The sequence below is a fragment of the Taudactylus pleione genome, unplaced genomic scaffold (assembly GCF_031769625.1).
Source record: "Taudactylus pleione unplaced genomic scaffold, aTauple2 ptg000089l, whole genome shotgun sequence".
NCBI classification, from domain to species: Eukaryota; Metazoa; Chordata; class Amphibia; order Anura; family Myobatrachidae; genus Taudactylus; species Taudactylus pleione.
The window spans coordinates 680,222-695,150 of record NW_028284491.1 but is presented as its reverse complement, the minus strand read 5'-3'; the positions used below and the strand labels follow the sequence as shown (position 1 = coordinate 695,150).

At 38.5% G+C, this 14,929-nt stretch overlaps 1 protein-coding gene across 1 annotated transcript in view; it reads right to left on the bottom strand.

Moving 5' to 3' along the window:
- Positions 1-148: 148 nt before the first annotated feature.
- The window catches only part of LOC148527271 (serine/threonine-protein kinase Nek5-like), a 76,887-nt gene continuing 62,106 nt past the window's right edge, over positions 149-14,929 (bottom strand). Inside the window, 6 exon segments of the mRNA XM_088469090.1 lie at positions 149-3,876; positions 3,878-4,160; positions 5,203-5,305; positions 9,998-10,117; positions 11,768-11,902; positions 14,400-14,496. Of these exon segments, the coding sequence (XP_088325216.1) occupies positions 3,760-3,876; positions 3,878-4,160; positions 5,203-5,305; positions 9,998-10,117; positions 11,768-11,902; positions 14,400-14,496 (855 nt within the window). The 3' untranslated portion in view covers positions 149-3,759.

Sequence of the window (14,929 nt, the reverse complement as noted above, 5' to 3'; positions counted from 1 at the left end):
GTTTTGAGAATGCAATCTATGAATTAACTTTGAGCCAGTATGCCATTGCCATTATGCTTAGTGAATGGATAGGCTTCATGACTGAAATGTTTAATCTTATCATTTTTTAATTCGAAGTTTAGTAAAAAAAAAAAAAAAAAAAAGCAACATTCATTGTACTCAGAATAGTTACACAAAGTGACAAACCAATATGAACATTAAAAGAAAAATAATGGGTAGGTGGTGACAAGATATCAAATTGCATTTACTGTAAGTAAGAAAGGAGAAGAGTCAGAATAAAAAAAAGCAGGCTGGGGAAACCATAAGAGAAAGGATAACACACATGGATTAGGAAACAGCAAATATGTGCAAACACTCATTTGTTCAGCAAAGTGTACCAGAAAATTCTGAAATGAAAACCAGGACACTCTGACCCTCCAGCAAGATTTAGAAGGGTCACTAATGATACTCCTCATGAATTCCATCTGGTAAGTGTGCCAGAGCCTGGACTATATATCATGAATCCTAAGAGGCCACACGTGATGAATGAAGTTCTATTTCTCTTTCAGCTGTGGGGTACACTGGGGGTAAAGTTATGGCTGTGGGGAGACTGGCACTAATACTAAAGATCATCAAAACTGGGCTTCACCCACTCTATACAGCAGTTACATTATATTCTCATTGCCTGTGAAGTCAGGCGCTGATTGTCTGCACATAACCTGAACATTTTTGCTTAATTTCTTTAGGTAATTTTTTTTTCAGTAATATTTGAGGCTGGCTCTAGGGGGCGAGCTTGTGCCGCTGTGGGAATTCATGTAAATGCTCCTGTATTTTAAAAAGGATAGCCAGCTTGGTTTTGCCTTTAAAGATGATTGCTGCTTTAAAAATACATTAGGATGAATTCCCACAGCGGCACAAGCTCACCCCCTATTACATAAGCCACTAGGAGTCTTACTTAACATTCCCTGTTACGGGAGTCTGTCTCACCAGAGGCACTGTCATCCGGGGGACCCATCACAGACTTGTGTCGGGGATTCCCGATCTTCACCTGCCTTCCAGCTGGGACGCTCATGTCTGATCAGCCTATTTTGGTGTTGGGTTGCAGAAGGGATATTTGAAGGAAGAATAAAATACTTAGGGGTAGGTAAAAGATCAGTGGTCAAAAGAGAATTAAGTTCCAAATGTCCTGCCAGAGGATTGCAAGCTGAGGGCAGCTCCACCAACTGTGAAGAAAAGTTCCCTCTTCACTACAACTCCCTCAAATATAAGACAGGGACATCTGGAGGAATCTTATCAATACAAGCTTGTAACTATTTTATTTTCACACAGGTAGAGCTTATAGCTCAGTTTTCTCTCATCTGCTCTCAATCTCACCCCATCTGGTTCATGAGGATCTTTAGATAACAGACCAGTAGAATTAAGATCAGATTATAGAATTAAAACCTTTGCTAGAATTTTGTCAAAGTTACAGTGATTCTATAGTGGAAAAGGGTCAATCTTTAAATTGGAGCAACCAGTGATAAATTTACATTCCCCAATATTTTTTTTTTTTTTAAGTTGCACACCCAGAAAGAGTGATATATCGGAGTCCTAGTCAAATCATTTAGAGACTTAATAGGGAGGAGATAAAGCTAGTAACAAGATAATTTCTTTTAGTGTCTGGTCTATGATGGATTCAATCAGAATGTCCCAAAACTTAATTTAGCACCTGCGCAGAGAGATGATTGAACACTTGAAATGCACATACCCAACACCACCTGAAGTCAAACACTTCAGAAGCTTTAAAGGGACCAACATTTTAACATATATCTAAGTCAACATTTACATTGGTCTATAATTAGCCCACAAAGAGGGATCTTTATCTGGTTTGGGAATAACAATATTGGCCAAGGTTGTGGCACAGTCCAAGGAAGCCACCTTTAATATTGCATTGACAAAATCAAACAAGTCCAATATGCTTGAATTTTCTTTTATATATTGAGTTAGACCATCATGACTTGAGGATGACTTGTAAGCTTTTTATAACCGAATGGACACTCACAATGTACTTCTGAAAGATTAGGTAACAATTTAGGGATGAGATAAGCATCAAACTAGGAATATGTTACCGAAATGTAGGAGGTAGCCTTAATATATACAGGTTGAGTATCCCATATCCAAATATTCCGAAATACGGGATTATTTTGTCATGACTGAGATAATGAAACCTTTAATTTTTGATGGTTCAATGTACACAAACTTTGTCTAAGGCACAAATTATTAAAAATATTGTATAAAAGTACCTTCAGGCTGTGTATATTAAACAAATTAATTTCATTTCTGTACACAATCTTTGCTTGAGCCACAAAATGATTGATAATGTATAAAATTACCTGCAGGCTGTGTGTGTATAAGGTGTATATAACACATAAATGCATTCTGTGTGTATATTTGGCTCCCATTCACAAGATATTTCATTATGATATGCAAATATTCCAAACTGCGGAATATTCAGATATCCAAAATACCCCTGGTCCCAAGCATTTTGGGTATGGGAGACTCAACCTGTATATAATTTTTTTTTCATCCTTTTCTCACGTGACCAAAAATATATCATGGTTAGTGGATATCATTAACAAACTATAGAGATGGTTCAATTCACCGTGATTTGAATAGCGCTGGGAAGGAGTTCCCGGAGCTATTGAATTGACCGCGCTGTGCCCTGCACTTAGTTGAGAGATGCCGGTTACTGCACCTTAAGCTGGGTGTGCAGTCACGGTAACCGGCGTTCTCTGACTTAAGTGCCAGCCATGCTGCTGTTAGTGCATGGGATAAGCTGGAAAACAGAATCGCAGCCCTAGTTTAGTCTGATTTCTGCTTGCATCTCAGAAGGGTGTGAGCAAAAATCCTCTAGTCGGGAGTTTACAGCGCGCTCAATTGAAGTCGCCCCCAATGACAAGTTATTAGTTTAGTAATTACCCCACATGCTGTCACTCAGGAAAATAATCAAATCAAAATATTTCGGGGTACAAGGGGAGAGGGGTGAGATGATTAATAGTACAGCATTGCAACAGTACAATCAGAACAAACATATTTCTTGATAAGCACACAATGTCATTTGAACATGTTACAATAATAAAAGTAAAAATTTTACATCTAATAAGCCAACATTATATATCGGTTTTCAAAAAATGTCAGTGTTTTTTCTCAAAAGTTTTTATCTAGCATTCTTGTTACGGCAATTATTGTCATTCACAGCAGCCTATTCACAAAGGTGAAGACAAGTCATCATCTCTACTCAGACCCAATCCAGCAAGTCTCATTAATGTCCATGTAGTATGATGTCTGGCTCGGGCATTCCAGTGGTATGGAGGCAACAAATATTGGGCAATGACTATTATGTAAAACATACTTAAGCTTCCACTGGACAGCATATACCTATGTCACCTACACAGAGAGGTGGCCACCATTTTGTGGACTGAATACAGTCATGAATACAGCCTATCAATTCAATAGAAACCATTAACCTCACTGAGACATGGGGCGTGGGCTGAATTAAACCTCCTAAAGAAGGGAGAAATTTCCCAAAGCAGCCAATACGCTTCTAACTAACATTTATCAAGTACATTTTATACAATGATAGGTAGAAGCTGATTGGTTGCTTTTGATATCTATTTTACTCTTGAAAAAACAAATACCTTATGTTTCTGTCATGTTTCTTTCACTTTTGCTGTCTACAACTATGATGCACATCTTAATTGTGCAGAAGTCACAGCTTAATATCTGAGCCCATTGCTGTATTTAATCTTGAGAACAAATGGGAGACTGTGCAATGTTTTTAGACTTGGATATCAACACAATAGAGCTATTGTCAGCACAGGGCTGAGATGCCACCTCATCTGTTCTCCTCTCCATACTGGTCTGAGACCTGATTATTTTCTGCAGCCATCTTATCTACTGTTGGCCGGTCCTGCAGATTTCCTTTGATTATTGGTTCCTCCATAGTAGACTGGTCTACACTGGATGCATCCATTTTATTTGGATTCTGCACATTTTCACTGGAGCTTTCCACAGGAGAATCATCATTAATGATCTGTTTATTAATGTTATCTTCATTAACATCAGATTCATCATCTCTGGGAGTTAAAACCTTTTCCATCATCTCCATGACCTCTAGCTCATCATCTGACTCTTCAAAAGTGCTATAAAAAACAAAAAAACATCACGATTGCACATAGAGCAAAACAGAACTGAAAGAGATACCACCAATCTCAATTAACTGGAGGACTGACCACATACTTGAAGAGTTCCATGGAACTGACAGAACTTTCATACATCACCTAAGCAACTAATTTAGATTTCCAATGTACACATCTTAGCCTGGAAGTCTGTAAATCTGACTACGCATTTGATGTTGGTTATAGCAAATGGCCTGGTATTGCCATGTATATAGAGCACAATGCATTTATTCATTAGATCCATATTGATTAGCTTATTTTGATTGAGTATATTGATAAATTGGAATCTCATCCTCATTCAGAAGTGAGGCTATTTTGGAACGTGGTCCTGACACTCTGGGTTTCAGCTGAATAGCAGGATAGACCCGTGTCTGACTAGCATTAGTCTCCGAGAGGTGTAACATGGAAGCTCTGACTTATCTAAGTTCAATTAAATACAAATAACTTAAAAATGCAATTAGTAGTGAATACAAAAATAAAAATAATGTGAAGCAGTAGATTGCCATTCCCCTATATATGACAAAATAACAGATCTTTACCTTGTTAATAACAAGAGTCATTATGTGCTTATGAATCAGTGTTGGAGCCTTCTACTCTTCTATGTCTATTTTATTCTATATGGTGGGATTCTGGGGTTGCACTCTATCCTTTTATATGTATTATTACATGGTTACAAATAATAGTACTGCTTGGAGGAGTGCTGGTTATATAGGGAATTCGGAAAGTCCCTCCACAGTGACTGTGTGCTAAGTGTGTGACAGTGGCGGCTCCAGAGCTGAGGCTGCAGCGCAGTCCAAAACTCAAATAGGGGAGCCACACCAACTGCCACCCCAAACACTGCCAGGCAGGACACACCGGCAGTTGGTGTGGCTCCTCTATTTGAGTTTTGGACTGTTACACACTTAGAAGACAGCCACTGTGGAGGGACTTTCCGAACACCCTTTATATATTTCAGTATTATTAATTGTGACCATAAATATTTAATTTTTAACTATCAGGTTCTTACGTGTCCTCATCATCAGATCTTGGTTCAAACCGCTCTTCATCCAAATCTTCATCAGCCTCCTCAGATCCCTTCTGCTCTGACGGCCATTCTTGGAGTTTTCCATCTAAAAAATATCATACAAATGACACTAACTGATGATGTAACTGCTGTCCACGTTGCTCATAGATGTGAAGGACAATTTGTTAAATCATCCATCATCCTCCTCCCAACCTACCAACATATCCATGACCACATTTTTCAGCTGAGCTCTGGAGGTAAGCCAAAAACAGTAACTAAAGCACAGTCCAACCAGAGGGAGAAGAAATGTCCTATAGTGACGCACAAAAAAAGAAAATAATCATACATAAAATATAACTTGTATTATTTAGTTATTAAAAACAATTGGATGGAGTCTAGATGGTGAGCAGTAAAGATTAGAAAGGTGATGTATTTTAAAAAATAACACGCTGATCCACTATATGCTGCTATCCTGTAATAAAGTCCTTATACATTTATTTTGAGTATTTATAACTCTCATTTATCATTCCATGTGTGTGTGATTACAAACCATAAATTTAAGGGCAAATCCGTAATCACTATGTCCCTCTAGTTACATATATTATACAATTATAGTGTGACAAATGGGCAAAGGTAACTCTTATTAAATAACTCCAAATCAATTATATATCTTTTTGTATTTTTTTTTATATTATCTCACCCAGTGCGTGAAGCTTCAGAAGGAATATGTCCTGCTTTTACTGGGCTGCTACTGGAAAAACTGTCTCATATGTGTAAAAGTTTAAAGCTACAAACACTCCTCAGGCACTGCATACAATCTCTCTAGGTTACATAATACTGCTTTTATACCTAAATTCCGGGTCTGACTTGGAGGTTGGAACAGGGTTCCAAACCGGATCAGACCTGGAATCAAGCCAAACGGCCGGCATGCGGCGTGCTCCAGGTAATCGTGACCCGGATCGCGCCGTTTACACGGCAGGGTTTCACGGGTCATTCCCATGTTAAACCATGCAAGTTACCTAGGTTGGATTGCCGGGTAACTCGACCCAGGTATCCAACCCTGTCCCCTTTTACATCAAGGAGCTACCCGGGTTAACCCGGGTTTTAGCTCTGGTGTAAAAGGGGTATCACACTGTCAGTCAGTGCTTGTTAAGTTCCAAGCAAAGCCCGTATTTTAACAGATAGTTAATAGCTCACACTATTCTCCATCTCCACACTTCACATGTATCAGCATTCAGCATTGAGATATAAAGTTTCCATTCAGGGTGACAGGTTAAAACATTTGTTTCCAATTCAGCTAGTTTTGTCTTATCTCCTACACCTGTGGTTCGCAAACAAGTCAAATTATGTATGGTCAATGTAATGTAAATATCTGGACAAGCAAAAGCGCAAACCTGTCCACCACCACATAACTGACCCTAAGGATGACAGATGAGCACAATTTACTTCACTTTACTAATTCACTACATTTTTTTCTCAATTTCGCAATAACAAACTTTTGGCTTAGGGGTACCGTGAAAACAATGTCGATACTCTAGGGTGCCGTGATTGAAAAAAGTTTGGGAACCACTGTCCTATACAGTTATGCCATGGCTGGATTTCTGTGTTGTATTGCAGGAACCTTTCTCCACCATATAGATTGCGGTTTAAACAACGGGAATTTTATGGTCTCTGTCTATCGGTCATAAAGGATTAACCATTTCAAGGCTCATAAGTACATACAATGGGCAGTGTAGGGCTTTTAGTATACCTCAAAGGTTCCCTTATAATGGATCGAATAGTTTTTCTATTATCACTGGAACCCTTAAGGTGTATATATTAGCACTGACTTGGTCTCTGAGGATTGAATGTTGTATACATCGATCCGCATAAGATTTCTATTAAAATATTCAATGATCAAACCCATTTGTGTCATTTGTAGATTCCCAGAGACACTTAAATTATTAATGATCGAGTGTCTTCATACATTACACAGTATTTTCCTCTACAATAAAAAATGTCGCTACTAGCTAAAGGCTGTTATTATCCTGACTCAAGTGTACTAATAGCCGTTCTTGGGGTCTGGTGCATGTAGCTCAATTCTCAGAAAGTCTGATATCAATTATAAAGTGTAATAATACCCTAAATATTACAGATTTACATAATGCTTCTGTTTGTATTGGGTATGTAGTCTCCCTCACGCTACAATCATACCCGCAGCGTTCAGAGTGTTAATATAGAGCCCCTATATCTCCTAACTGGTCTCAGGTCTGTGCACGGGTGTCAGACCAGCGGGCAAAGTATACCTCGAGCGTGCTGTAGCCGCTTCTCCAGTATATATTTATTTCAACTGTTCACATTTAGAATCACATAACAACACATGTATATTTAGGAGCAGCAACAGCGGTCAGCGTGTGGAACAGTCAACGTACATTTCTAAAATACATCACATTTCTAATCTTTACGGTTCACAATCTTAGACTCTATCCAATTACTTTTAATATTTCACAAAGCAAGGTTTTTAATAATTAAATAATAAAAAGTTATATTTTATGTGTGATTATTTTCTTTTTAGGTGGATCCTGCATGCTACACTTATATTTGGACCAACCTGGGAGACGATCCTGCCTTCTTGGATAAAATCTTGTGGAGCCTATACAGGGTAATCCGGATTTACCCTGTATTTTGCAAACATCCTGTGGCTCCATATCTTCTGCTGGGTAGGATCCTCTCTCTTATTTCATGCATATTCAGCACCTACGTTATTAATCAGCACTTTGGACTTTGTGCAATACTACACAGGACTGTGTTTTAATACATTTCAGTACTTTACATTTCAGTACTTTATGAAATTACTCAGTAGTGTATAGCATCTTATCATCTGTGGATTTTATATGTTTTTACACATGTTGTTTATGTCACTAATAAAATGTTTATAATTTTATATATCTGAGCGCCAAGGAATTATCACTACCGTTCTATTTACAACATGTATATTAAAGAGCAGCAACAGCGGTCAGCGTGTGGAACCGTCAACGTACATTTCTAAAATACATCACCTTTCTAATCTTTACGGTTCACCATCTTAGACTCTATCCAATTACTTTTAATATTTCACTAAGCAAGGTTTTTAATAATTAAATAATAGAAAGTTATATTTTCTTTTTTTGTGCGCCACTATAGGACATTTCTTCTCCCTCTGCTTGGACTGTGTTTGTGTATTTGTGCACTGTTCTTGGCAGCACCCCCACTCAGTACCAATACTTGTTTGGAGTTTACCTGATTTGGGGATATTAAATTGATAAATTGCTAGTGCAGTGGTCTCCCCTTTCCCCTTGATTTAGAACAACAGTAACTAGCAGTAATATTAGCTACCTCCCAGCCATATTGTTTGAAATATTGATAAAGCTCCCAGCAGCTGTCTAAGGGTTGATTCCCAGCAGCTGTCTAAGGGTTGATTCCTAGCAACTGTCTAAGGGCTGAAAGTGGTAGCAGAAATCCTGGATCTATGTTCCACTGACATGTCCAGAACACGGATTTGTCAGTGCTGTCCACATACAACAAGCCAAACTGGTCAAGGAGTTTAAAAAAAATATAAAAAATATCCACTAGGACTGTGGTTATCTCCCGAATTACAGGGGGTGAAGTGTATAAAACCCCTGCTGTTTAGGGCACCTGAGAGGTGATCTATATATTAATAGCAGAATGACGACTTTTATGAGTGACATATTTCTATGATGCCGTTGTCTGAGCAAATATACCAAATTAAAGGTCTACGCTCGTAGATTTGTAGAAAAATATTGTTGTTGTAATCAGTTGCTTCGTTTCGGAATTATGTGGCAAAATGTCCATCAGCCATTTACAATGCATCACCATTATTCTCTGGAAAATGTGACAGTTGGTGAACTCTCCCTGTGCACCTGCTGGATGACCTGGAACATATGACCTGCTGGGTGATTTGGAAACTAGCAGTTACTCAACTATGCCTGTGCACCTGCTGGGTGGTCTGGAACATTTGACCTGCTGGCAAGTCTGGAAACTATGACAGTAATTTGCAGCCACATACTGTATATCAGTCCATCTCGCTAGGACCTCAATCACCGGCTGCTGTGTTAAAAAAAAGGTTTTGTTTTCCAAATGTGGTTGTTCCACCATATTAAGCAGAACTCTTTTTGACAAATACCCTCAAAATACAGACTCATCTCCATAATATCCTCCGTAACCAATATCCATAATAACCTCCATAACTAAGGCGGATACCACCGGGATCCCTTAGGTTTTTTTAGTTGTATATATGCCATAGACCTGATGAACTAATCTCAAACCTGAAACCCTATCCTTGTAGTATCTTGTATGGATGTTCTCTTTTTACTTGGTAGAATATCTGATTCCCTTAATTTATTTAAGCTGAGAACATTTAATATGCATTTCACGTTTTATGAAATTGGTGCAATATTAAAAAATATGAACATAGTCAGAAAATCTTAAAGTTAATAATGCTTTGACTAAAAAAAAAAAAAGGAAACAGAAGAAATAAAATTCCTATATCTTGTCACTGCAGTGTTCAGTATAGGAAAAAGGTAAATTTAGCACTACGGTATCCGTGTAATACCTGTTGCACATCAAAATTATTGAGCAAAGCATTAAGAAAGCAAAATAATTATTTCAGGATTACTATATTCTTAGATAACAACTCTGGAGCTTATTAGGTCTGTGAAGCAAACCATACTTGCACATCTGCTTTTTTTTTTTTTAAACAGTGATTACTGTACCAACAACTTCCATTTATACTGCAGAAGGTTGAATGATATTATGTTACCTTGTGAATCCTCTGCAGGTATAATGGAGTCATCCATGTCTGCCTCTCCCAAGACCCTCATCAGTGTTCCAGGTGTATTACGTCCCCACTGCTTCCTGTTTCCTGCTGTATCATCATCATCTTGTTTATGGAAGTAAAGAAATGCGTCACAAAAGTTTGATTGCCATATAGGGCTTTGGCTAGCCTCACAAAATGATACATATGATTTGCATACAAACAGCCAAACACATGATGGCATACTATATACAAACCCTCAATATTCCCAATTTTGGAGGTCTAAAAGGTCTACAGTTAGCTGCTGCATGGGGAAGGGGTAGCACTGGCTTGGGTCAATGAGAAGCTCTACCAGGCAACCCCTTCACTGAAAAGACTCACCTAACTTCCACCGCTGGTGACGCCGTGCTCCCTCTCCTCACTGCAGCCGTCAGATGCTGGTCTCACTGCTGGCACCCGCTCGGTGCGATTACGGCTTCCTCTGCTGGCAATGAGCAGGTGCCAGCACTGAGACCAGCATCTGAAGGCAGCAGTGAGGAGAGGGAGCACGGCATCACCAGCGATGGAGGTTAGGCGAGTGGTACAGCCGGATCGGGGGGGTATCTGCACATAGGCGGACCACTAATCTGGCCACCTTATTGGTTGGCACAGTCCGCAGTCCCCGCCGCCCATCTCCCCCTCCATCTGCCCCGAAGACCACCCGGGCATCCAAGATCATCTTTACGGACACTGTAAATGTCTGAGACTCAAGGAATACCAGTGGGACACCATGGTTTACCCCCAACACAACACCCAAGACTTATCCATCCTTTGGCATACTCATACTAACAACCATACGTGCACTATTATACAATTGCTGATAATTAACTTGTTTAGGGTCTTATTCACAAGACCTATCCATTTTTGGATTTACTAATACTGATACTGTATGCTGAGTCCATTAACAATAGATCAGGTATCAGCTGCTTCTACTAACCAATCACAGTATTGTGTTATTGATTTGTTTTGTAAATAGATCTGTGAGATTATATATTATTTACAATTGTTTTCATACTTGGATTTTATGTCAATAGTAAAGACTTTTTATGTTCCTATATTTAATGCCTCATTCACATTATTCTATTTAGACTGTGACTGAACATACAAACTACAGCCACATAGGGGCAGCGCGCAGTACTTTCAATACCTATATAACTTATATAAGGAGGACAACCTTTTGGTATGAGCAGCACACCCCATATAGTATATATTGACCATTAGTGTGCAGTTGCCCAGGAACGTTATGAAAAATGTAAAGAACATCTTCATTTTCAGCCAACAAAAAAAGTCTAAGGGATCCATTTATCAAAAGTAAAAACGCCCTCTGCTGGTGAAGATGATCATGGTTTCTTTTTTTTAATAATTTTTTTCTCCAAGTTTTAACAAAATTAATTTTTACATTTTTGTAGAATTAAGAACTGGAAGCCTGAGTGTGTCTCCCAGTTCCAAATAGCATGCAGGAGCTGGAATACTGGCTCACACATGCTCTGGTGAACAACTTCCTGGCACTGAGCATCACACTACTGCCCCGGTGAGAGCCAGGTTGCGAATTTGTGCGCATGCACGATGCACGGGTTTGCGATCCTGCGCACAATTACAGGTAAGGGGCCTCCGCTGGATATTATATTACCTGTAGTGATTGGGGAATAACACAAAGATAATGGCAGGTGGAGAAGAACAAGTTATCTTAGTCACTATGTAAAACAAAATACTTTGAAAAAGACTTTGAATCCTCACCATGCACTGTGCCAGCGGCAGTGTTATACACAGATGCGATGCCGGCAGCCATCAGATTACCAAGAAGTGTCTGAGGCTCTCTCTGTGTCCATTGCTTTCTGTTGCTTGATGGTTTCTGGGCTAGATTCCCATCATCTGCAAGATAACAAGAAAAATATAGCGTGGATGTCTGGTATTGCTCAGCGGAACTAATGTCTTTCTAAACAATATTTGCAGTTTTTCCTTCAAGAATTAACGCAAAAAGATGCTTGAGGCTACTAACTCGTGAGCAATATACTTAGCCTACAGTAAGACTGAAAGGTTGCAAGTAACATGAGCAGTGACTCCATGATATGTAGTACTTGTCTTGGTGTGCCACCTACTCGATTGATATGTATACTGCATGAGTCAGGATAAGCTGCCTGATTAGTGCATAATATATAGTTGGATTTTCCAACAAAATAGATCTTGAGATATATATATATATATATATATATATATATATATATATATATCTGGAATGTAATAGAGTGGCCGTAACCACTTATTGCACTAACATTATGCATAGAGTTTAGATGTTCTCCTAGTTTAATTGATCGGTGTGCTTCATTACTGTTTACATTTGTAACCGTTCATGTTGATGTAGTCTGTCGGTGTACAGTCTCACATTGGCTGATATGAATTAATAGATACTAGTACTATAATAGCCGTTATTGCACGATTAAATTTAATTGATATGATCTACTTGATCATGCTGACTAAATGTCAACACACCAGTACCTGATTGCGATTACACTTAGCCTATTTGTAAAAATATATTCTTGTTACAGTGTTTGCTTCCACACTCTGCTTTGCAGACCGGGGAGACACTTCCGGCAACAAGCTGGTTGCTATGGCTCCCCGGCTGCGCCGTGATGATGTCATTGCGGGGGGACCCAGACGTGATGGGCGTTCCTCCCAGCACCCCGGTCTTCAGCAGATCAGTGGACCTGATGACCTACTTAAGGTAAGACTTTTTTTGTCTATTTATGTATATCTATGATGTAAACCCTGATAAAAAAAAGCCTGGAGGCTTTGAAACGTTGGTTTTTATACCAATACAGATGATTTATTTGCTTCAGACTTGGAGTGCTGCAGTGTTTCTTTTCTACAGTTTCCATGCCTTACTGAAGGCAACCAAGCAGCTGCAATACTAGCAGGAGTGCTGGTCCATACAGTGACTATATATAAATATACAGTATATATATTTATATATGCATACATATATAACTATTTGCATTCAGGGTTTGCAATATATGTATTTATATACATGTAGTCATTTTGGACTGGAGACTGAGCAAATTCCGATTAAAAAAAAAAATTGTCTCCATAGTTCACAAACAGTCCCTAAAAGTATATTTGTCCCAAACAAATTATATTTATATACATCTAGTCACTTTTGGCTTGAGGAGCCTGCACACTGCACATGCCGAGTGTCAAGTACCTGGTTTTTCCTTTCTTGCTCCTCTCCCTGATGTCACATTGAGATAATACATACCTCAGTTTCTTTCTAGGTGACTAAGCTATAAAATATTGAAAACGCTATCCAAATTCATCCCATAGTTTTTGCGTGATGCCAGAACAAACAGACATAAGTTCCGGAAAAAAAATGTCTCCATAGTTTATATACAGTCCCAAGGAGTACATTTCTCCCAAAAAATTCTATGTACAGACACAACCATCATAAAACTTTATTGTCGATATGGATATAGATATACCTTAAGCGATTCCAACACTTCAGAAGGAAAGATTCCTATGACGTCTCTACATTCATTAGAATATGATATAACCATAAAAAAGTTCAGAAATGCATATAACAGATTCTCTTATGTACACACTTGGAAAACTAGGGGGGGATAATATCGCTTAAAGGACCAAACAAACTGCCCAATATGATGTTTCTTTTTTACATCTAAGGAATACACCTGAACCAGGACTGTTGGTAGTTTGAAATAGCACATTACTCAGAAATAGATCCTGCTAGCGAAGTTATATGCTGTGTATCAATTTGGATTCCAATGCATGATTGATACAGTTGTATCTGTATAACTACACAAAAGCGCATACCTCTGAAGTTATATGCTGTGTATCAATTTGGATCGCTACAGCTATATCTGTATAACTACACAAGCGGTGGTCTCTCTACTAAATGAGTACCCATGGTTTATATGTTAGATAGTTTTAAATGATATGTGCGTATTGTCACGTAATACAGGTTAGATTAAGATTTCACTTATTTTAAAATGTATGTGTTGTGGGCCCATTACTTGTGATGTATGTTGGAATAATTTATATATAATTGTCGGCTTATATCTGGTATATGGTTCAATACCATTATATATATATTTTTTTTTATCTTACTAATAGGGATATATTAAAACATATTTAATCTATAGCTGATTCAGCGCTTTCTTTTTTTATATATATTTTCTTTCTTATGTTTGAAGGGCAGTTTGAGTAGACTGTCTATATAGAGAGCTGCAGTTTCAGCATATATTGGTAATTAGATCAGCGCCAGGTTAAACTATTCAATTGATATAAGCAGAATCAACGTTTTGATAGATAGATTTAATGACATAATACTGTGTTTTTGATAGACATCCTTGGCTTGTACCTGCCTGTCCTTGATCCTCATGTATCTTGTGCCAGTTGTTACCCTCCAGTTTCATTCCATGATCAAAGGTTAAGGTATCGTTGAGAGGATCAGTTCCCTGTAAGAAACCATCATTAATAACAGTGATTTACAGTTACTGAGAGGTATAGAATCTACACCGCGGGTAGCCAACCCTGGTCCTCGATAGCTACCAACAGTGCATGTTTTCCAGATCTTCTCACAGAATTCACCTGTGGATCATATCAAATGTGTTAGTGAGTAATGAATACACATGTGCACCAGCTAAGTGGTCTAGAAAACGTAAACTGTTAGTAGCTCTCGAGGACTGAGGTTGGCTACCCCTCACCTAAACTATGTTACTGCTCAACTGTGGCTGGTTCAGATGGTGGGAACTTATAGGCCCAGATTTATCAACAAGCGATATTCTTGTTATCACTAGTTACTAATCTTTAAACGGCTGACATGTGTTTGAAAAATGACAGTTAGGAGCTGATTGCTTTGAGCACAATTAAGATTAGTAACGAGTGATA